Raw genomic sequence first — 25,208 nt, 5'->3', positions numbered from 1 at the left:
TAAGTAAAAATAGAAAAGAGGTGAAATATAAGCTGGTTTAAGGCAGGGAGGGGGGTGGGTGGGACAGGTAGAGCTGGATAGAGGGCCCCTAACCAATTAATTAAATGGAATTTTTCGCTGTCTGTCCAATCGTTTGTTTGGCGGGTGGGCGATTAGGCTGAGTGGCATTTGCCTCTTTTGCGAAACCTCATCCACCGGCGGGAAGAGATATGATTTAAAAAAAAACACTTTTAAAACTCATCCTTAACACCTCCCCACTCATGAGACAGAGTCACATGAGGAGAGGCGTTTTCCTTTTCTCCTGGTAACTTTTATTTTCAAACGTGAAGAATCTTCAGCTCCCCGAGGCAGCTCTGCCGAGTTCGCCCCCGCCCCGGTCTGCACTGACATCCACGCTCACGCTCCACACCGTCCCCCCACCCCACCACCCCCCTCAACCCCCAACCCCAGGCAGCGCTGAGTGCTTCAGCGCGGGCTTCACGCTGGGCTGCCTGGTAATTGGCCAGTCAGCGTCAAATCGCGGTCAGGGCCCGGTCTTTGCGTGGTCACTCCCGTGGTCTGCCCACTGCGCCCACCTGGCGTGGGGAGGATCCTCCGCTATGTCAATTTTGATATCTGCGATCAAGCACCTCCCAGGACAGTTACAGCCTCCGTTCGGAGTCCTAACGTTGCCCCAACATTTTGCCTCAGTCTCAAACATACAAACAGGCAAATTAGGAGCAGGAGTAGGCCGCTCAGCCCCTCGAGCCTGCTCCGCCGTTCAATAAGATTGCCGACCCCCGATAACTTTTCACCTGCTTGTTTATCAAGAATCTATCTAGCTCTGCCTTAAAAAATATTGAAAGACTTTGCTTCCACCGCTCTTTGAGGAAGAGAGTTCCAAAGGCTCACAACCCTCTGGGAGGAAAAAAATGTCTCCTCAGCTCTGTCCTAAATGGGCGACGCCTTATTTTTAAACAGTGACCCCTTGGTTCTCGATTCTCCCACAGGAGGAAACCCTGTCAAGGCCCCTCGGGATCGCAAAGGTTTCGGTCAAGCCTCAAACTCAATCAACTCTAGCTGTACCATTACCCAGTTCTGCGCCCTCACTGAGCACGGCTGCCAATTAGTGCTGTGTTGGGCATCCCGATCATCTGGGATGGATTTATAGATGGGGTCAGAGGTCAAGGGGCAACGCTTGCCTCTCCAAGTTGGGAAGCTTGTTAGACCCTCAATGTCTGGACACCCTCCTTTAATGGGATGGTTAAAGGGTCAGCCTCCGAGAGTCCCAATAAATCGAGATGTACCTTGACGATCTCAACACATCGGGCAACAGGCACTAATTATTCCTGCAATTATTCTCTTCCTGTGCCCAGATGGACGGAGGGGTTTCCACCACGATCCCACCTCCACCTTTCCGCCGGTCACCTGGTGCGGATGTTACGCTGGCGGAACATGGAGAAACATCCCACCCGGCGGCTGGAGACACGGCTCATGTTGAGGCTGATGCACCGCATTTCCGGGACAATGTCAATCTCAGCGAAGAGCGCTCTGTCGCGGGAAGGTCTGGACCCGCCCTCGTTGCTGTTGAAGTCTTGTAGGGTCTCCAAGATGGTCTGGCGGTCCGCTTGGCTGACATCCCCTCTCACACTCAACACGGCTGAGATGTGGTTCTTCCTGTGTGGGGGGGCGGGCGGAGAACGAAAGTTAGAATTTTATTGCAAAACACGTTATTTCAGATTTTGCGGCCGACAGTGGAGCTCTCATGGCCGACTTTAATGAGAGCCTCCCATAAAGATCTGACAATATCTGCGGCGGGGATTTCCCTTTTCTCAAAAGCAGTTTAAATCTAGGCTCAAGTCAGGGGATCCCCAGCTGCGCAGCAGCAGTGATGTCAGCAAGCAAGGTAAGCAGCCAATCACATTGAAGTATTCAAACCAACAGCAAAGCAGGGAAGTTAATGGCACTTAAAACCATTAGTTTTTAATTTCAATTTTCAGCTAGCGAAGTAAGCAATTAAGATAGAAGCTTAAAATAAAGATAAACAAACATCTTTTTAAAAGAACTGATGGCTATTAAAATATGTGGATTTTTAAAAATCATTGGCCAGAAATTTAACTCTCCATCTTTTTCAGGGCCAGAGATGTTGAGCATCAGTAATTATATGAAGTTAGTGTGTGGTTGAAAACCTCTTTAAGAAGGTGTAACTTTTCAAGGGCTTTTTAAGAGGGAAACAAACAGTATAAGAGTGGGAGTTCTTGTCAATTCCTGATTGTGATGGGGATATACAGCCTGGGAAAACATCAACAGCACAGCCAACAGATGAATGTAGACCCTCTGACAGGATCTTCTGGATTCTGCATTATCCTATGCATGTGCGACCTCCCAAAATTGTGGCCAGTTTCCGTGGAGTATTGATGGCGCACGCTGGCACTTTTGCTGCCATTACCATCGCAACATTTTTGGATTATGGTCCCTCTCTAGGATGTGTGGCTTCACAGGCGCTGGTTGGAGTTCAGTGGCTGGCTCTCTTGCCTTCTGAGCCGGGAGGCTCCGAGTCCAAATCCCACTCCAGAGACCCCGTTCCGTGGGGTGGGATGTCCCGGTTCCGACACCGGCAGGCATTGTCGTGGGCGAGATGGGAAAACGTGGAGCGCCGGGCCTGAAAAGTCCCACCCCAAAATCCAGGCTGACGTCTCTAGTGCAGTCCTGAGGGAGTGCTGCACTGTTGGAGCAGCGGACTTCTGCGCAAGTTGTTAAACCAAGGCCCCGTCTACCCTTTCGCAAAAGACACGGAAGAGCAGGGGCAAGTTCTGCCTGGCATCCTGACCAACATTTCATTCCTTGACCAACATCAAGCGGCTATCTGGTCATTTATTGCATTACTGTTTGTGGGAGACGCTGGACACAAATTGGCTGCAGGGTTTCCCAGATTGCAACAGTGAATACGTGTCAAAAAGTACTTGATTGGCTGTAAAGCACTTTGGGATGTCCTGGGGCCATGAAAGGCGCCATGTAGATGCGGGTCTTTCTTTCTATGTGAATGCAGTATTTATTACTTTGCCTGTAAAGCCATTTTTGATTGACTACCCATTCATATTGCAACCAGCGGAACAAAAATGGGGCTTTAAATGTGTTTTTAACTTTTTTAAAAAATTTATTCATTCACGGGACCCTGGCTAGGCCAGCATTTATTGCCCATCCCTAGTTGCCCCTTGAGAAGGTGGTGGTGAGCTGCCTTCTTGAACCGCTGCAGTCCCTGTGGTGTAGGTACACCCACAGTGCTGTTAGGGAGGGAGTTCCAGGATCTTGACCCAGCGACAGTGAAGGGACGGCCGATATATTCCCAAGACAAGATGGTGAGTGGCTCGGAGGGGAACTTCCTGGTGGTGGCGTTAAAATGAGATTGATTAGCATCAGCCAGCCAAAGTGCAAATGACAGCTTCAGTTTGCCTCCTTTGCTTCGACCACTAATAGGAAAGTTAGGAATTTATTTTCCGATCGGATCTCCACCATTTAGACTAAACACAGCTGTTAATTAGCAGTTTCCTTAGTTACGGGATTGAGTTTATGTTGCGGAATCTCGCATGATTGGATATCCTGCATCACCAAGCAGCAAATGAGAATCTCATCAAAACCTTCCTTGTTTGTGGGAGCTTCCATGTCCACCAACTGGCGGCCCTGTCCCATGCAGTACATCGGCAGGCTGTAAATTTTTGGGAGGTCCTGAGGTTGTGAAAGGTGCTATATGAATGCAAACGCGGGTTGCCTGCACAGGCACCAACTCCTCTTGCAAGAAGGGGAGTATCAGTTCTTGGTGCACATATCCCAGGGGGGAAGTGTTGTCAGGCTGCTTGACTACAAAGGGCATCGCAGCTGACTCCAAGCCTGTCCTCTGCATAACACAGGATAGTTTTTTAAAAATCATTCTTTCATGGGATGTGGGCATCACTGGCAAGGCCAGCATTTATTGCCCATCCCTAATTGTCCTTGAACTGAGAGGCTTGTTAGGCCACTCCAGAGGGCAGTTAAGAGTCAACCACATTGCTGTATTGCATGTAGACCAGATCAGGTAAGGACAGCAGATTTCTTTCCCTAAAGAGGCATTAGTGATCCAGATGGGTTTTTACAACAATTGATGATAGTTTCAGGTCACCATTACTGAGACTAGCTTTCATCTCCAGATTTTATTAATTAAATTCTCATTCCACCACCAGCTGCCGTGGAGGGATTTGAACCTGTATCCCCAGAGCATTAGTCTGGGCCTCTGGATTACTAGTCCTGCGCCATTACCACCACACCACTGTCTCCCCTGAGACCCTTGCTCCTAGTCACTGTCTGGTGACCGCCTGCTCCCATCGATCAAATCTAAAAGTAAAAACAGAAAATGCTGGGAAAACTCAGCAGGTCTGGCAGCATCTGTGGAGAGAGGAACAGAGTTAACTCTTCGAGTCCGTCTGACTCTTCCTCGGAGCTAAAGAGAAGTAGAAATGTGAGGGATTTTATACTGTTTAAGAGGGGATGGAGCAGGTGGAGCAAGATAGAAGGCCAGGGATAGGTGGGAGCTCAGGGGAGACTGACGAAGATGTCATGAACACAATATAAAATCCCTCACATTTCTACTTCTCTTTAGCTCCGAGGAAGAGTCAGACGGACTCAAAACGTTAACTCTGCTTCTCTCTCCACAGACGCTGCCAGACCTGCTGACCTCTCCTGGCAATGTTTCTGATTTTATTTCAGATTACCAGCATCCGCAGTATTTTACTTCCATCCATCGGCAAGCGCTGGTGCCGATGTGGCCATGGGCTGAGAGCAGGGATTGGGCTGTGATGCCTCCGAGGGCCAAATATCCTGTGCAAAGCGCTTAGCTGTACAGGAAGTCGTGCTGAGCAAGTGACAGTCCCCTTGGGGGAGGGAGGGGGGAAATGATGCTCCTATTTTATTCTAAAATAAACCCTGTGAAGGATTTCTCCCTAGACAGTGAAGCCATTAATGATATTGTGTTAGGAAATGAGACAGAAAATTTATACGGGCTGTTTTCCCTCACACTGATTCATTTTTGTATCTGGTTGGTACCCAGGATAGCCACTGGGACAGGAGCTACTCCCGATTTCACTTCCTGTGAACAGCACCTTGCCAGCGTCTCATTTCCTCCCCTTTGCTATAAGTAGGGATTCAAATTCTAACAGGAAAATGAAACTCCTGTCACCATTCATCAGCAGTGACACCTGGAACATTAGGATGCCGGACAGTCAGGAAATAAGATCCGGAAAAACAACAAAATATAAAGGGCAATTGATAGCAGTGGGCCGAGACCCCTCCCTCGGTGACGCACTGTCCCGCTGCCAGGAGCGTCCCGAAAGGAATGGTTGGGAATATTTTTACATAGCTCTCGCATTCCTCGGGGGTCAGGCTCTGAATGCGCTCGGGAGTTTACTAAAGTTCAGGAAGATTCTGTCAGCGCCGAGCAGTTCCCGTGTCTGTATATTCCACAGGCTGGAGGAAGCGCCCAGGTTATCCAAGGCGGCCTCTAATGCCGAGGAAGACAAGTATCGTGCAGACTTCGGACGCATTCGAATCTCCACAAGCCCCTCCTCTCCTCGAAGGCGTTGAAGGTCTTTTGGGCAGTGTGTCGGGGTGAGGCGTGACCCCTCCCCTTTGACCTTGTCTGGGGTTGCCAACTGTGATGAAGTGTATTCCTGGAGGTTCCATCACATGACTCGCCCCCACGCTCCAGCCATTAGTCGGCCAACACGTCCATCCTTGTGATGTACGGCCTTCCCGCGCCAATCGGAAAGCAACAAGACTCATTACCCGATTGGATGATGCTCGACTGTCGGTCAAACAGCCTCTTTTCCCCCCATTTTTAAGTCCGGTAAAGGGAAAATCCCAAAGAAAATGACCCAAGCCTTTTTAATGTCCTGATGATTTCTCTCCAGGGTTGCACACAGCAGTGTCCTGGAGACTGATCTTCAATTCCTGGAGACTGCCTTGTCTCAGTGAATCACAGTTAGTTAAAGACATGTATGACAGTTCATTTAATGAGCCTGACTTGCTGTAGCTTGGAGCTATGGTAGAGTCTGTAACATTCTTTCCATCCAGGATGATGGATGACCAGGAATCTCTCCCATACCTGTCATTGGTGTGTGTTGGAAGGATTTATAGGTTTACACTCAACCTATTTGGCTGCATTATGAACACAACTGCTTTAGCGATCAAGTCCCTAGAGTGGGACTTGAACCCAGAGACTGCTAGCTCAGAGGCAGGGATGCTACCCACTGCATCACAAGGCTTCCTTCAGAGCTACTGCTACAGCAAGCAATTAGAAAGGCGTAAGGTGTGCCAATTTTTGTTGCAAGAGGGGTAGGAGCACAAGAGTGAAGGGGGAGTGTGAGGAATTTTTGTACACGGTGAGTGGTAACGAGCTGGAACTTGTTGCCTACGAGAGCAGTTGAGGCAACGAGTGGTGAAATTGCGGGGCTAGTGGGGATAGAGTGGGGGAATGAGACTGAGTGGATCGCACGACTGACAGCCAGCATGGACTCGACGGGCTGAATGGCCTTCTCCTTTATGATAGTACTCTCTGTGGGCTGAATTTGGGGGTGAGGCGTATTGCTCACCGCCAGGCAACCACCTCCTTTGACCCCCCGCCACCCCGCTAAATGACAAAAGTCGCTTTCAAACCGACCGGCTTAAAATAAGGCCAGCCCACAGCGATAGCGCACGGTGGGCCGGCCTAAAGAGGCAGAGGGCGGGGCTTCCGCCCATTAGCGGAAGGAAGGCCCGCCCACTGGGGCTTCCAGCCAATCCGATTGGCCGGCAGCTCTAGCAATCCCCAGCAGCGCGTCAGAGCTCAGGCACCCCCCTCCCCCCCACCCACCCCAGGATGAAAAGCAGGATCCCAGACCAAGACGAATCCCGGGCTTTTAGGGCGGGGAGGGATCAGGCATCCTAGGGAGTGCGGTGGGAGGGTGGGGGTAGGGCAAGGGAGTGGGGTGGGGGGCAGGTTTCGGAGGCCAGGCGAGGCAGCACAAAAGAGGGGTTATCATTTGTGCAAGAGGGACGGGTGCCCCCAGTGGTCACCAGGCTCCACCACACCTCAAAGAATGTACCCTGAGCTCCCTGCCCGCCTTTAAATCAATCGTTTGAACACTGGATTTCGAACTCTTGCCCGCCTGCGCACACCCAACCACCTTGTGGTGTGGACAGCCTCATATACAGGTCAAAGCTAAAAGCAAAACACCGCGGATGCTGGAAATCTGAAACAAAAACAAAAATTGCTGGAAAAACTCAGCGGGTCTGACAGCACCTGCAGGGAGGGAGACAGAGTTAACGTTTCGAGTCCGTATGACTCTTCATCAGAACTAAAGAGGGATAGAAATGAGGTGAAATATGAGCTGGTTGGGGGGGGCGGTGGGGTGGGACAGGTGGAGCTGGATAGAGGGCCAGTGGTAGGTGGAGGCAAAGAAGAGATTGCCAAAGATGTCACAGACAAAAGGACAAAGAGGTGTTGGCGGTGGTGATATTCAACATCCCTTTGACCTTTTGCCTATGACTTTGGCAATCTCTGCTTTGCCTCCACCTATCACCGGCCCTCTATCCGGCTCTACCTGTCCCACCCCCCTTCAACCAGCTTATATTTCACCACATTTCTATCCCTCTTTAGTTCTGTTGAAGAGTCATATGGACTCGAAACGTTAACTATGTTCCTCTCCGCAGATGCTGTCAGGCCTGCTGAGTTTTTCCAGCAATTTTTGTTCCTGTCTTAAGATTCAGGTCAATTGGCTTTGTTAACAAACTCAATTGCCCATTAATTCTTATTTTTTTAAAATGGAGGGCAGGATGCCCACTTTGGCAGGTGTTGTATGGGGACTGGGTTGGGGGTGGGCTGGAAGGCCGGAGGTGTGTGGGGGGTTAGGGGGTGGGGGCAGCATGTCAAATCCAGCCTTACGACTCAATATTTGAAGAGAATCCTCCCAGAGGGAGACCAGGGGTGTGGGTGGGGGTGCAAGCACTCTAGTCAGGCCTAGGGGCCCTTCCCACCTACTGGATCAGGGGGCAGCTGTAGAGGGGCTGTAGAGCCCCTGTAGAGGGGCTCACAACCACCCCACCCATCACCGGGGTTGCCTGGCTACAAGGTCCATTTCATAAATTAAATTTAAGATAGTTGGAGAGAGGGTGCCTCCATTTACCCTCTATTGCAACCTGCTGGAAGGCATCTGATTGGCTCTCCAGCTTCAGGATCCCGCCTACCGCCCTTAATTGGATGGTCAACCTGTCTCCAGACCAATTAACCAGGGGGGGGGGTTTGGTGGTGAGAGGCGGGGGTGCCTCCTCCCCCACAAAAATCGGGGTCAGTGACTGATTCCCCTCCCCCAACCCCCACAGGAGGAGTGAATTTGGGGTCCCGGAAAATCCCGGGCCTCTGTTTCACACACCGGAGAGGGAATCCTGTCCAGGGTGTTGGATTTTTGTGGAGGGCTTTGCTTTTCCTTTGAAAGGTTGGTCTCTATAAAAGCTCTTGGTAACTGAATCCAGCACCAGATAGTGTTAGAAATATACGAACGTGTGAACCAATGAAATAGGAGCAGGAGCAGGCCGTTTGGCCCCTCGAGCCTGCTCTGCCATTCAATAAGATCATGGCTGATCTGTTTGTGTTTCGAATTCCACATTCCCATCTTGTCCCGATAACCTTTCATTTCCTTGCTTAACAGGAATCTATCTAACCCTGTCTTAAAAATATTCAGTGACCCCGCCTCCACCACCTCCTGAGGCAGAGAGATCCAAAGTCACATGACCCTCTGAGAGAAAGAAATTCTCCTCATCTCTGTCCTAAAAGGGCGACCCCTAATTTTAAAACAGTGCCCCCTTAGTTCTGGACTCACCCACAAGAGGAAACATCCTTTCCACTCCACTATCTTGAGACCTTTCAGGATCTTACATACTTCAGTCATGTCACCCCTCACTCTTCTAAACTCCAGTGGAAACAAGCCCAGTCTGTCCAACCTTCCCTCATAAGACAACCCACACATTCCCAAGTATCAATCTAGTAAACCTCCTCTGAACTGCCTCCAACTGTTAATTTCTTGTTTCCTGCCCACGGGAATTGTGGCCCTTGAGGAGGGTCAGGGAGACAGAAGAAGGGCTTAACTCACCGGACGTCAGGGTAACTGCTCACCAAGACCCCAACTTCCATCTGGATGGGGGAGATATCCTTCAGTCTGACAATCTCAGCCAGGTGATCAATGGCAGGATCCAACCAGGAGGCAGTGGAATTCTGGGGTAAAGTGGGGAGGAACAGCAGGAAAGACCAATTAGCATCACACCGAATGAAACCTTGAGAGCAGGGTTCTTGATATTGGGCACGTTAGATGAGCTGTTCATCCCAGAGTCCTGTATCATGTACAGTTTTGGTCTCCTTGAAAGGATATAATGGCATTTGTTAGGAACTTGAGGTAGTTTTAAGTAAGGTTATATGTTTATTTTTAAGAACATAAGAAATAGGAGCAGGAGTAGGCTATTCGGCCCCTCAAGCCTGCTCCACTATTCAATAAGATCATGGCCGATCTTCTTGTGTTTCAATTTCCACTTTCCCATCTACCCCTGATAGCCTTTGATTCCCTTGCCTAACAAGAATCTATCTACCTCTGCCTTAAAAATATTCAATGACCCCACCTCCACCAGCTTCTGAGGCAGAGAGTTCCAAAGTCACACAACCCTCTGAGAGAAAACATTCCTTCTCATCTCTGTCCTAAAAGGACCACCCCTAATTTTAAACCAGTGCCCCCTAGTCCTGGACTCACCCACAAGAGGAAACATCCTTTCCACATCCACCTTGTCAAGGCCGTTCAGGATCTTGTAAACTTCAATCAAATCACCCCTCACTCTTCTAAACTCCAGTGGAAACAAGGCCAATTTTTCTTCATAAGACAACCCACTCATTCCAGGTATCAATCTAGTAAACCTCCTCTGAACAGCCTTCAACACATTTACATCCTTTCTTAAATAAGGAGACCAAAACTGCACACAGTATTCGAGATACAATCTCACCAATGTCCTGTATAAATTAAGCATAACATCCTTACTTTTATGTTCAATCCCTCTCGTAATAAAAGGATAGCATTCCGTTAGCCTTCTTAATCACTTGCTGCACCTGAATACTAACTTTTTGCGTCTCATGTACTAGAACATCTAGATCCCTCTGCACCTCAGAATTATACAGCCATTCTCCATTTAATTAGTACTCTGCTTTTTTGTTCTTCCTGCCAAAGTGAACAACTTCACATTTTCCCACATTAAACTCCATTTGCCTGATCTTTGCCCACTCACTCAACCTATCTCTATCCATCTGCAACCTCCTCATGTCCTCTTCCCAACATACTTTCCTACCTATCTTTGTGCCGTCTGCAAATTTAGCTACCATGTCTTTACTCCCCTCATCTAAGTCATTGATGTAAATTGTAAAAAGTTAAGGCCCCTCACAGACCCCTGTGGGACTCCAATCGTCACATCCTGCCAATCCGAAAAAGACACATTTATACATACTCTCTGTTTTCTGCCAGCCAGCCAATCCATGCTGATATGCACGTTGCACTATTATTTTCTGTAATAATCTTTGATGTGGCCCCTTATCAAATGCCTTCTGGAAATCCAAGTACAGCATGTCTACAGGCTCCCCTTTATTCACTGTGCATGTTACTCCTTCAAAAAACTCCAATAAATTGGTTAAACATGATTTTCCTTTCACAAAACCATGCTGGCTCTTCCCAATTACCTTGAGCTCTTCTAAGTGCCCAGCTATAACCTCCTTAATAATCGATTCTAATAGCTTCCCCATGACAGATGTCAAGCTAACTGGCCTATAGCTTCCTGTCTTCTGCCTCCCTCCCTTCTTGAATAGAGGGGTTATATTTGCTACTTTCCAATCTGATGAAACCTTTCCAGAGTCTAGCAAGTTTTGGAAAATTAACACCAACACATCGACTACCTCATTAGACACCTCTTTTAAGACCCTTGGACGTAGTCCACCTGGACCCAGAGACTTGCCAGCCTACAGCTCCATCAATTTGCTCTGTACCATTTCCCTAGTGATTTCAATTTCACTAAGTTCCTTTCTCCCGTTTACCTCCTTATTTGCAGCTATTTGTGTGTGTTGAGAATAAGCCATAGCTTTAAGTTTAAAGTTTAAGATTAAGTTATATTTTGTATGTGTGTATTAAGAAAAGGGAAACCGGGGTTCTTGTTTCACTTTAGGATGTTTCCTGCAAGTCTGTGGGTTTTTTTCTATACCTGCATTTTAATGAGGTTTTACGACCTTTGAAGTGGCTTGGGGAAGTTAAAACAAAGTAGAAAAAAACTGTACTGTTGCCTGACAACAGGGGCCCACAAAGACACAGGGGGAAAGAATAAAGCAGTTTGATTTCAGTTGATAGGAGCATTCCACAGAAACTGCCAGAGAAGGCAGGAAGGGAGCTGCAGGGAGCAGGTCCCAAAGGAAAACAGGAAGCCCCAGAAACCAGGGAGTTGGGCAGAAGATGGTCCCAGAAAGACAGCGAAGTCAAGGGAAAAGAACAGGAATCTGAACCAGTCCTGTTCAATGAAGTTCAAGTAAGGAACAGAGGAAAGGGCTCCGAATTAAAGAGAGAAAGCTGTGGGGAGCAGAATTAAGGCAAAGTGGGCTTGCAAGAAGCCAGGAGATCCGAGGAGACAGCCACAGACTCCTAACTACGGGCCTGTGAACCAGTGGTGTTCAGGTGGCACGGCTGAGTATCTGAGAGAACACGAGGAAGATGAAGATTGAATGCACATGGCGAACAAGGGGAGAGGAACATCAGATGGAGAGTTTGAAACCCTGGAGATGGATCCTTATTGAAGACGTCCAAGTGAAAGTGTAGATGGGAGAAAATTCCAAGGCGAGTTCTTTGAGAGCGGAGACTGGAAACTCTCAAGGAGAAAGATGGAATTCAGTGAGACTGGTTGGCTTATGGTGTGACACGCATCTGGGGGGGAGTTGATGGGAGATCTACAGCATCTGTTTGGGGTGGCATCTGTCATTTGGTTTCAGAGTGTGGTGTGTCTGACCAGAGGTCACCTATTGGTTTAAATGGACTGTGAATTTATTGTGAACATTAGAGGATATGGCAGATTTTGTAACTTGTATTATCCTTACAAACATGTATATATCTGTAAAGGTATAGTTGTGGTGAAGGAGTAGCGCAATGTAATTTATTTTCTCTTGTTTAATAAATGTTATATTCTTTTGTTAAAAGTTCGTCAGCTGACTCCTGTGACTCTGCTCAGTAGCCACCCTCCATGTTTCTAAACAACAAATAAAAGTGAGGATCTATCAAACTGTGTCCCACCCTGGGACCTGACTTGTCCAACAGTGACATCGGCTGGGATCATAACACATTAGAAGCAGTTCAGGGAAGATTCATTTGACTCGTTCCAGAGATGAGGGTGTTATCTTATGAGGGAAGGTTGGACAGGTTTGGCCTGTATCCATTGGAGTTTTGAAGATTGAGAGACATATTGAAACATATAAGATCCTGAAGGGGACTCGATAGGGTGGATGCTGAGAGGATGTTTCCCCTTGTGGGGGAATCTAGAACTTAAGAATCACAGTTTAAAGATAAGGGGTCTCCTATTTAAGACGAAGATGAGGAGAATTTTTTTCTCTCAGAGGGTCACTAGTCCATGGAATTCTCTTCCCCAGAGGGCAGTGGAGGCTGGGTCATTGAATATATTCAAGGCTGAGTTAGACAGATTCTCAGTTAATAAGGGAGTCAAAGGGGGGCAAACAGGAAAGTGTGGTTGAGGCCACAATCAGGTCAGCCATGAACTTATCAAATGGCAGAGCAAGCTCGAGGGGCGGAATGGCTTACTCCTGTTCCTATATTTCTAAGTTCGCTGCTTTAAACCTCCAGGGAGACATCGAAACATAATTGGCCAGCCAGCCCTGATAATGTTATAAACAAGCGGTGAACTCACCAGACTTTCAAAGAGCTCTTTCAGCTGTGCACTCTCGTCACTCAGTCGTCCCGCTAACTTGGTCCGCATTTCAGTCGAGTTGCAGGTTATCCGCGTCTGCAACATTGCTGTCAGATACTTGATGACCACATTTTTGTGAACGTCGTTTACCAGTTCCTGGGTAAAAAGGAACATCTGTTTCTGTGTTTATTTTGATGTGGGCTGATGCAAAGAAGATTCAAATTGTCGAAGGGTTACTCATCCCTTCATTACGGCTACAGGGTTAAGGGTGTGAGGGGAGATGAGGAGCCTGTCAGGACTGTTGGCATAGAGACTGGACACACTGGGACCATACACAGTGAGACTGTACAGACTGGAACTGTAAATACAGGGATGGCATACACTCAGACTGTACACAGTGAGACTGCACACACTGGGAGTGTATGCAGTGAGACTGCACACACTGGGAGTGTACGCAGTGAGACTGCACACACTGGGAGTGTACGCAGTGAGACTGCACACACTGGGAGTGTACGCAGTGAGACTGCACACACTGGGAGTGTACGCAGTGAGACTGCACACACTGGGAGTGTACGCAGTGAGACTGCACACACTGGGAGTGTACGCAGTGAGACTGCACACACTGGGAGTGTACGCAGTGAGACTGCACACACTGGGAGTGTACGCAGTGAGACTGCACACACTGGGAGTGTACGCAGTGAGACTGCACACACTGGGAGTGTACGCAGTGAGACTGCACACACTGGGAGTGTACGCAGTGAGACTGCACACACTGGGAGTGTACGCAGTGAGACTGCACACACTGGGAGTGTACGCAGTGAGACTGCACACACTGGGAGTGTACGCAGTGAGACTGCACACACTGGCAGTGTACGCAGTGAGACTGCACACACTGGCAGTGTACACAGTGAGACTGCACACACTGGCAGTGTACACAGTGAGACTGCACACACTGGCAGTGTACAGAGTGAGACTGCACACACTGGCAGTGTACAGAGTGAGACTGCACACACTGGCAGTTTACAGAGTGAGACTGGACACACTGGGAGTGTACAGAGTGAGACTGGACACACTGGGAGTGTACAGAGTGAGACTGTACACACTGGGAGTGTACAGAGTGAGACTGTACACACTGGGAGTGTACAGAGTGAAACTGTACACACTGGGAGTGTACACAGTGAGACTGTACACACTAGGAGTGTACAGAGTGAGACTGTACACACTGGGAGTGTACAGAGTGAGACTGTACACACTGGGAGTGTACAGAGTGAGACTGTACACACTGGGAGTGTACAGAGTGAGACTGTACACACTGGGAGTGTACAGAGTGAGACTGTACACACTGGGACTGTAAACAGTGAGACTGCACACACTGGGAGTGTACAGAGTGAGACTGTACACACTGGGAGTGTACAGAGTGAGACTGTACACACTGGGAGTGTACAGAGTGAGACTGTACACACTGGGAGTGTACAGAGTGAGACTGTACACACTGGGAGTGTACAGAGTGAGACTGTACACACTGGGAGTGTACAGAGTGAGACTGTACACACTGGGACTGTAAACAGTGAGACTGCACACACTGGGAGTGTACACAGTGAGACTGTACACACTGGGAGTGTACACAGTGAGACTGTACACGCTGGAAGTGCACACAGTGAGACTGCACATGCTGGGAGTGCACACAGTGAGACTGTACACGCTGGGAGTGCACACAGTGAGACTGCACACACTGGGAGTGCACACAGTGAGACTGCACACACTGGGACTGTACACAGTGGGACTGTACACACTAGGGCTATACACAGTGAGACTGCATATGCTGGGAGTGCACACAGTGAGACTGTACAGACTGGAACTGTATATACAGGGATGGCATACACGCAGACTGTACACAGTGAGACTACACACACTGGGACTGTACACGGTGAGACTGTACACACTGGGAGTGTACACAGTGACACTGTACACGCTGGGAGTGTACACAGTGAGACTGTACACGCTGGGAGTGTACACAGTGAGACTGTACAAGCTGGGAGTGTACACAGTGAGACTGTACACGCTGGGAGTGTACACAGTGAGACTGTACACGCTGGGAGTGTACACAGTGAGACTGTACACGCTGGGAGTGTACACAGTGAGACTGTACACGCTGGGAGTGTACACAGTGAGACTGTACACACTGGGAGTGTACAGAGTGAGACTGTACATGCTCAGAGTGTACAGAGTGAGACTGTACACGCTGGGAGTGTACAGAGTGAGACTGTACACGCTGGGAGTGTACAGAGTGAGACTGTACACGCTGGGAGTGTACAGAGTGAGACTGTACACGCTGGGAGTGTACAGAGTGAGACTGTACACGCTGGGAGTGTACAGAGTGAGACTGTACACGCTGGGAGTGTACAGAGTGAGACTGTACACGCTGGGAGTGTACAGAGTGAGACTGTACACGCTGGGAGTGTACAGAGTGAGACTGTACACGCTGGGAGTGTACAGAGAGAGACTGCACACGCTGGGAGTGTACAGAGTGAGACTGCACATGCTGGGAGTGCACACAGTGAGACTGCACATGCTGGGAGTGCACACAGTGAGACTGCACACGCTGGGAGTGCACACAGTGAGACTGTACATACTGGGACTGTACACAGAGAGACTGTACACACTAGGGCTATACACAGTGAGACTGCATATGCTGGGAGTGCACACAGTGAGACTGTACACACCGGGACTGTACACAGTGAGACTGTACACACTGGAACTGTATGCACAGGGATAGCAAACACTGGGACTGTACACAGTGAGACTGCACACACTGGGACTGTATACAGTGATTCTGCACACACTGGGACTGTATACATTGAGACTGTACACACTGGGACTGTACACAGTGGAACTGTAAAGTTAAGACTTGCATTTATAAAGCACCTTTAGTGACCTCAGGATGTCCCAAAGTGCTTTACAGCCAATTAAGTACTTTTGAAGTGTTGTCACTGTTGTAATGTAATAAATGTGGCTGGCAATTTGTGCACAGCAAGCTCCCACAAACAGCAATGTGATAATGATCAGATAATCTGCTTTTGTGACGTTAATTGAGGGATGAATATTGGCCAGGACACCGGGGAGAACTGCTCTGCTTTTCTTTGAAATACTGGCCACATGATCTTTTACATGCGTCCAAGAGGCAAATGGGGCCTCAGCTTAATGTCGCATCCAAAAGACAGCACCTCCAACAGTGCAGCACTCCCTCGGTACTGCACTTGAATGTCAGCTTTGATTTCTACACTCAAATCCAGGAGTGGAACTTGAACCTGGAATGTGGATGATTTAGGGAGAAGCGTGCTACCAACTGAACCACAGCTAGACTGCACATCGGTGAACTGTATACAATGAGACTGTACAAAGTGAGACTGTACTCAATGAGACCGTAGACAGTGAAACTGTACATAATGAGACTGTGCCCACTGATACTGTGCACAGTGAGATTGTATATAGTGAGACTGTGCACAATGAGACTCTACACTGTGAAACTGTACACTAAGATTGAACATAGTGAGACTATGCATAGTGAGACCTTACAAAGTGAAACTGTATGCAATGAGACAATACTCTGTGAGGCTGTACAGAATGAGACTGTACATAGTGAAACTACACACTGAGATTGTACACAGTTAGGCCACACACTGTGAGACTGTACATAGTGAAACTGTATGCAATGAGACTGCACAATGAAACTGTACATAGTGAGATTGTACATAGTGAGACTGTACGCAATGAGATGCTACGCTATGAAATTGTTACACAACGAGGCTGTACACAGTGAGACTGTATGCAATGAGCCTGCACATAGTGAAACTGTATGCAATGAGATGCTACACTATGAAATTGTTACACAACGAGGCTGTACACAGTGAGACTGTACATAATGAGGCTGCACATAGTGAAACCGTATGCAATGAAACTGTGCACAGTGAGAATATACATAGTGAAATTGTACACAATGAGGCTGTACACAGTGACACTGGACATAGTGAGACTGTACACAGTGAGGCTACACAATGAGACTGTACATAGTGAAACTGTATGCAATGAGATTGTACGCAGTCAGACTGCACACAATGAGACTGTACATGGTGAGACTGTGCATAATGAGACTGTGCACAGTGAAACTGTATTCATTGAGACTGTGCACAATGAAACTGTACATCGTGAGATTGTACAAAGAGATGCTACACTGTGAAATTGTACACAATGGGGCTGTACACAGTGAGACTGTACACAGTGAGACTGCACATAGTGAAACTGCACATGCTGAGACTACACATTGAGACCGTACATAGTGAGATCGATGTCTTTCTTGTTGCAAGTTGATGGCACACAATCAGGAGCAGGGAGTCTGGTTGACTTTCCTCTCCCCATTGGAACTATTTGATGCCCAAAAGGATGAGGTTTAGGAGGCAGATTAACGTTACCCTACCTGGTACGGTGGGGTTTTCATTTTTCGGAACTGGTTGAAGTGCTGCTTGATGATGGTGGTGATACTTTCAAAACTCTCTGCGCTTTGCAACCATTTCTTTTTCAACAGCTTTGAGAAGTTTGGCTGTAAATGAAAAGCAGAGACATAAATCCAGGATTTTTAAACAAATCCTAACACCTCAGAAACCGTGACAGAAGCAGCCTTCCTCCTGTAGACTGGCAATCAGTTTAGTATCTGTTTCCCCTCCCCATCTTTCCTGAAAGGAATTACCTCCTGGTACCTCACCCCATTCTTCACTTGTGACCTTTGACCTTTGTCCCTGGGCTCAACCAAATATCCGCACGCGTGTCCACTTTCCAACCAATGAACAGGAGCGGGAATCCAGATTGACGTTCTCCTGCTCAACTTTGTTGGGACTCAATTGCAATGCCGAAACTGTTGACCCAGATGTTACCCAGATGTTGGTCCAGCTATTGAGTAACACATGACATGGGCCTGTGGTTGTTTCCCAAGCCACAAGGAAAGCCCAGAATATCGATGCCAACATGTTTGTTAATGTCTTGTCAATTACATTGTTAAGGCTTGTTAATGTCAATTACATTATTATGGTTAAGAGGAAAAGGTGATGGGTGTTAATTGTCCTTGAGCACATATAAACAGGGGATAGCTGGGACACTGGGTTGAGTGGGAGGAGAGCTGTGAGACAAGACAAGTCAATAAACTCTCTCAATAAAGAAAAGTCCTGTGTCTTGGTTGCCGCTTCGCCAACCAGCTCCGACCCTATTAATAATGTTGTGGCAACTCCAATAATAATGCCCGCGCTTGTGTTGCAACTTGGCCAGGGTCTAGGCACTCACCTGAAATCTGACAATGAATAAAAGAAAGACAGGGTTCCCGCACCTTTAGTTCATCAAACAGCTTCTCTGTTAAGAGTTTGTTGCCTCCTCTCGTAACTTTGTCCAGAGGAGCCGTCGCTCTCTTCTTCCTTTCCTCACTGTCGCCTGAGACTTTCTGTACCAGGCGCTCGATGTAGTCTCTGCAAAGACCATGGCAGCATCAGGAGGCTGAGCAGAGCGACAGGGATAGAGGTTTCATCCACTGGCCCCTCAGCTACTTTCCAACCTGTGGCCTACTCCTGGCTACCTGCTATTCTACAAACATGTGGTAAAGAGTAACTGCCTTGCGTCTATTCTGGAGTTACTGCCTACGTATATGTTAGCGAATACCTGGCCTCTGTACAATGTACGGTAATTACCTTGTGTCTATTATCCTGTAACTACCCTGCGTAACTGAGTCGTAAAGTCATAATGGCTCACAGGGAGGCCATTCAGCCCATTGAGTCCATGCTGCCTCTCCGTAGAGCAATCCAGTCAACCCCCATTCCCCAACTCTACCCCCATTTCCCTCAAGTGCCCATCTAATTTCCTTTTGAAATCATTCATTGCCTCTGCTACCGCCACTCACTTAGGCAGCGAGTTCCTGGTTATTTCCACTCACTGTAACAAGTGGTTAAAAAAAAAAATTCTTCCTCACATCGCCCCCCCCACCTCCCCCAACTCCCCGCACCCACCCCAGCCCCCCGCCATATCTCTTGCCCAAAGCCTGAAATCTGTGTTCCCTAGTCCTCTCCATCAGTGAATGGGACCAGCTTTTCCCTGTCAACCTTGTCCAAACCTGTGATCATCTTGTCCACCTCTATCAGATCTTCCCCCTAATCTCCTTTGCTCCAAGGAGAACTACCCCAGCTTCTCCATAGAAACCATAGAAAATTACAGCACAGAAGGAGACCATTCAGCCCTTTGTTTCCTTGCAGGTTACAGTGCTTCAGGCGCAGATCCAGGTAGTTTTTAAATGAGTTGAGCATTTCAGCCTCAACCACCAAACCAGGCAGTGAATTCCAGACACCCACCACCCTCTGGGTGAAAATGTTTTTCCTCATGTCCCCTCTAATCCTTCTCCCAATTGCCTTAAATCTGTGCCCCCCTGGTAATAGACCTCTCCGCTAGGGGAAACAGGTCTTTCCTGTCTTTGAATCACAGAATCTTAATGGCACAGAAGGAGGCCATTTGGCCCATTGTATCTGCACTGGCTCTCCGAATGAGCAATATGACCTAGTGCCATTGACCTGCCTTTCCCCCATAACCATGCACATTGTTTCTATTCAAATAATCATCTAACATCCTCTGGAATGCCTCGATTGAACCTGCCTCCATCACACTTCCAGGCAGCGCATTCCAGACCCCAACCACTCGTATGAAAAAGCTTTTTCTCATTTCACACTTGCTTCTTTTACAAATCACTTTAAATCTGTTCTTCATCCTTTTATGATTGGGAACAGTTTCTCCCTATCTACTCTGTCCAGCCCCCTCATGATTTTGAACATCTCTATCAAATCTCCCCTTAGCCTTCTCCTCTCCAAGGAGAACAGTCCCACCCTCTCCAATCTATCCTCATAGCTGAAGTTTCTCATCCCTGGAACCATTCTTGTAAACCTCTCTCTGCACTCTGTCCAACGTGTTCACATCCTTCCTAAAGTATGGTGCCCAGAATTGTACACAATACTCCAGCTGAGGTCTAACAAGTGTCTTATATAAATTCAGCATAACCTCCCTGCTCTTGTACTCAATGCCCCTATTAATAAAGCCCAGGATACCATATGCTTTATTAACTGCTCTCTCCACCTGTCCTGCCACCTTCAATGATCTATGCACAAATATGCCCAAGTCTTTCTGCTTCTGCACCCCCTTCAAAATTTCATTCCTTAATTTATATTGTCTGTCCGTGTTCTTCCAGATTAAGAAATGCTATGGTGGGGTTCAAACCCAGGTCCCAAGAGTATTACCCTGGGTCTCTGGGTTACTAGTCCAGTGACATTAGTGCTATACCACCGCCTCCCCCATAGCATCTCCACTTTTGTACTCAGTGCCTCTATTTACGGAGCCCAAGATCCATGATAGAGCGCAATTGGCCTATGAGTATTGTAGAGTAACTGCCCTGTTTGCCTGATAGGGAGTAACAGACTATTTGTATATGATATACAGTACATCACCTAGTGCGGGAGTTGGCAACCTTAATAAACACGAAGAGCCATTTTTTTAAAATTTAGCCAAAAATACAATATCTTATGAGCTGCAATGCTGTTAATCAAATGGCAATAATATTGAAAAACAGGGCAGAGACACATTTCAGCAACATTTCAAACAGTCACTTGGTAGTACAGAACTTGAATCTTGCTGAAATGAGAGCCATGTTGTTGAAGTTTTTCACCTTGCACTCATCAGGACAAATACAAGAATGCCAAATTTCAAACGATCACAACAATTTATACTGCAAAGAGAGGCGAGTGCTGATTGGCTGGCAAGTCAATTCTGATTGGCTGAGGCATTTGTCCTGATGAGTCTGCATTGAAAAGCTTCAGCAACATGTTTTTTTAGCAACATTCTAAAGATTTTTACAAAAACGCTGTTAACTAAGTTATACTTTCTCACGAGTACAGTGCTGATAAAGTGTTCAAAATAAAACAAAAGGAGTATTTTAAATTAACATCCAAACGTGCTCGGGTGATCAAGTTGGGAGCCGCACCCAAGTCCTTACTAAACTGCAGGTTGCAGACCTCTGGGTCTAGCGTACAGGGGCAGAAATGTGGAGTTACCTGAAGGCAGGGCAACAATTCATCACTGCAATCGTTTGAGCAACCACCTGTTCCGTCTTGCTTGTACTTTCAGAGCATTGGTCATAAAACCTCTGCACGCTTGTCTGAAAACTGCAAAAACAAGAGAGAGTGGGATCATCCCAGACATCAGAGCCCTCGAAGACGAGCTTGAGGAGATAAGCTAAGCGCAGACGGTGCAATCCGAGATTGCTAAGGCATGTTAGTCAGGCACTGAGCCTGATAACAGGATGAAAGGGAATGTGATTTCTTAAAAATTAATGACTCAAACCATACCTTATCCAGTGCGGGCGCAGTCATCAGAGCCTTTTCAATAACAGTAACTGCATTTATGCAACTAGTTGTTTGGCAGTGCAGAACTTGAGAATTGCTGAAAAAAGAGGCTTTTTTTGTTGAGGTTTTTCTTCTTGCACTCATCAGAACAATTCCCAAGAAAATACCAATATCAGAGGAAACAACATATTAATACTGCATGAGACGACATTGCTGATTGGTTGATGAGTGGACTCTGGTTGGTAGATACACCTTTAGTTGGCTTTCCTAACATGGGTATTTTCTAGCGAATGTCTCTTTTTTCAGCAAAACTGCATTTATATAGCAAAAGCCCCAGCTGCGGACCTCCTGCACATACTACCATCTTCTCAGGAACCACCAAGAATTATGAATACCCTCCTGGGGAATCCTCTGCAAACATTGGTCCTCTCCTTAAAGAGCCCCTGTTAACGCTGGCGTCTTCCAGGCAACTGCTGTAAATATTGATACATGCCTGAAGTACCATCACCAGCCAAGGCTCACTTGGTGGCGATCTCACCTCTAAGTCAGAAGGTTGGGAGTTCAAGTCCCACTGCGGGTGACTGAACAAAGCAATCCAGGCTGACATTCCCAGAGGAGCACTGAGGGAGTCTCCTGGATGGGAGGTTGAACTGAGACCCCATTAGCCCTCCCAGGTTGATGCAAGAGACCCCATGGGTGCTATTTCAAAGAGCAGCAGAGGAGTTCTCCCCGGTGTCTGAACCAAAACCTACCCCTCTATCAACGTCACACAAGCAGATTATCTGATCATTTTTCACTTTGCTGTTTGTGGGAGCTTGCTGTGCGCAAATTCGCAGTCGTGTTTCCAACATTACAACGGTGACTACACTTGGCCGGAAGGTTCGGGATGTTGTGAAAGATGCTATGGAATTACAAATCTCTCTTCTTCTGAAAGACAATCTCAACTCACCGGGGAAAAGCAGTGTTAGGATTGTGGAAAACCCTTCTCCTTTGTACTCAGGAGCAGAGGTATTGTTCTAGGGAATCAACAGACGTGGCAAAACAGAGAAATATGATGCCCCCAATGATTCCACAAAACCCCAGGTTCCCCTGAGGCAATCAAAAAAGACGTCGGCTTGCTTTACTGTGTTAAAGGCGCTATATAGATGCAAGTTGTTGAGCTGCACACTAGGGCAGTGGAAGTGGAGATGATGAATGATTTGAAAAGGAAATTGGATGGGCATTCGAGGGAAATGAACTTGCAGGGTTACGGGGAGAGAGCAGCTGGGACCCAATGGGCCGAATGGACTTCTTCTCTGTCGTAATGACTCCAAGGCTCTATATTTGAAAAGAATTGCACAGGTCACTGGGTTAAGGGTTAATGAGGCGTATAAGCGACAATACTCAATGGTAACAAGGCAGAACAGGAGCTGTACATTGGAACAATGAGTGAAGCAATCTGAATGCCCAGGAGCTTTCTGTGTCATGTGGAACTGAAACATTGGCATTTGTAATGTAGCCACATGGGTTGTGCAATCTCTCCAGAATATGCCAAAGGCAGGAGAGATTCCTGGTTGGTCACGTGATGGAAAGAATTTTTTTAAATTCATTTACGGGAAGTGGGTGTCGCTGGCTGGGCCCAGCATTTATTGCCCATTCCTAATTGCTCTTGAGAAGGTGGGGGGTGAGCTGCCTGCTTGAACTGCTGTTCCAAAGTGCAGACCTTGTAGTGGCCTGACACAACTGAGCATCTTGCTAGATCATTTCAGAGTCAACCACATTGCCCCTGATCCTACAGTCACACGTAGGTCAGACCGGGTAAGGACAGCAGATTTCCTTCTCCAAAAGGCATTAGTGAACTGGATGGGTTTTTACAACAAAATGGTTTAATCGTTAGACTTTTAACTCCAGATATTTATTGGATTCAAATTTTGTCATCTGCCATGATGGGATTTGAACCTGGGTCCCCAGAGCATTACCCAGGGGCCTTTAGATTACCAGTACCAGTGATAATACCACTGTGCCACCACTAGGACTTTCCAATGCTGTTGTGGCAGGACCCACTATGGCAGGTTCAGCAGCCCAGCCAAAAGTCCATCGACTTTCAGCAGGTCAGGACAATCCCAGAGGTGGACGGGGTCAAAAAACCCCCACCCTGGGAATTTGACTGATGACGAAACAAAATCTGGATTTCGTTCTGAACACAGCTGAGAGGCAGCCTGAAGTTTAGGTCTCGAGTTTAATTCCGCAGCTGGACCTGAACAAAGAATTAAAGCCATTGTTGGCTATTGTGACATGGGGCACTTGGCAGGAGACCCAAGGATCCAGAAGGGGAAAACAGTAAAATCTGGGAAATAAGAGTACTGGTCCGAACTGGTCTTGTATATCTTAAAATGGAACACCAGTGAACACTGGGAAATAAGAGTACTGTTCCGAACTGGTCTTGTATATCTTAAAATGGAACACCAGTAAACACTGGGAAATAAGAGTACTGGTCCGAACTGGTCTTGTATATCTTAAAATGGAACACCAGTAAACACTGGGAAATAAGAGTACTGGTCCGAACTGGTCTTGTATATCTTAAAATGGAACACCAGTAAACACTGGGAAATAAGAGTACTGGTACGAACTGGTCTTGCCTTCTGGGAAATAATGTAAATTCCTATAAGTTACAATTTAGGGATTCGCTTACTGTACTCTCTGGCAACAAGGAGGCAGCTTCGAACTGACACAAAGAGGTGTGGCAACTTCAAAGATGAGGAGCAAGTTGGAGGCAGGGGAGGGCATGGGATCAGTTACACGTTTTGAGATTTGTTTAGCTTTAATTCATTGTGAACCTTCCGATCTCAGGTTTATGCACCCGACGTGTTGTTTTAGAAAAGAAGAATTGTAAAGCAGCCCCATCCCAGATGACAGCAGTATAGTGGTAATGTTAACTCTGTAGACCCTAAGAAATATTCCACAGACGAGAGTTCCAATCCCATCACAGCGGTTGGGTAAATTGAATTAATTAATACATCTGGAATAAAGTACTTGTTTGATCATGTTGTTAAAAACCCACCTGGTTCACTCATGTCCTTCATGGAAAGAAATCCGTCATCCTTGTTGGCCTGGCCTGGCCTATATGTGACTCCAGACGGACTGGGCTTGTTTCCACTGGCGTTTAGAAGAGTGAGGGGTGATTTGATTGAAGTATAAGACCCTGAACGGCCTTGACAAGGTGGACATGGAAAGGATGTTTCCTCTTGTGGATGAGTCCAGTGTTTTAAAATTAGGGGTTGCCCCTTTAGGACAGAGATGAGAAGGAATATTTTCTCTCCGGGGGTAGTGCGACTTTGGAATTCTCTGCCTCAGAAGATGGTGGAGGAGGGGTCACTGAATATTTTTAAAGTGGAGGTAGATAGATTCTTGTTAGGCAAGGGAATCAAAGCTTATCGGGGTTAGATAGGAATGTGGAATTCGAAATACAAACAGATCAGCCGTGATACTAATGAATGGCGGAGCAGGCTCGAGGGGCCGAATGGCCTACCTCTGCTATTATTTCGTATGTTCATATGTGTCGTGAAGCTATTAATGTCTATAATATTATTAGAAAATATTCTTCTTTTAAAATGGAGGTTTAGTCTGCGGGTGCGACTTAATTGGATTAAAACCAGCTAGACCGGGTGCTTTGATGTGTACTAGTTTTGAGATGTAAAACAGAAAGAGTCCATTTGCATTTTTTGAATTTTTTTTATTATTAATAAAATTGGTGCTATGAAAGGGGTTTTATTGTTAGGAAGGTTTAGTTCAGAGGTTGGTGATATGGTGACAATTTACATTCAATGGGGGTGGTAGGTATAA

General features: G+C 47.2%; 1 protein-coding gene across 1 annotated transcript in view; it reads right to left on the bottom strand.

Annotated features, from left to right (window-relative positions):
• Nucleotides 1–886: 886 nt before the first annotated feature.
• The window catches only part of LOC121272570 (tumor necrosis factor alpha-induced protein 2-like), a 50,536-nt gene continuing 26,214 nt past the window's right edge, over nucleotides 887–25,208 (bottom strand). The window contains exons 7-12 of the mRNA XM_041179219.1: nucleotides 21,096–21,206; nucleotides 18,344–18,479; nucleotides 17,444–17,566; nucleotides 12,970–13,125; nucleotides 9,135–9,256; nucleotides 887–1,656 (exon numbers count right to left, since the gene is read on the bottom strand). Coding sequence (XP_041035153.1) covers nucleotides 1,404–1,656; nucleotides 9,135–9,256; nucleotides 12,970–13,125; nucleotides 17,444–17,566; nucleotides 18,344–18,479; nucleotides 21,096–21,206 — 901 coding nt within the window. The 3' untranslated portion in view covers nucleotides 887–1,403. The remainder of the gene's footprint in view (nucleotides 1,657–9,134; nucleotides 9,257–12,969; nucleotides 13,126–17,443; nucleotides 17,567–18,343; nucleotides 18,480–21,095; nucleotides 21,207–25,208) is intronic.

This window comes from Carcharodon carcharias, chromosome 34 (assembly GCF_017639515.1).
Source record: "Carcharodon carcharias isolate sCarCar2 chromosome 34, sCarCar2.pri, whole genome shotgun sequence".
Lineage (NCBI taxonomy): Eukaryota > Metazoa > Chordata > Chondrichthyes > Lamniformes > Lamnidae > Carcharodon > Carcharodon carcharias.
The sequence above is the reverse complement of the archived record's forward strand: the minus strand, read 5'-3'. Positions and strand labels throughout refer to the sequence as shown.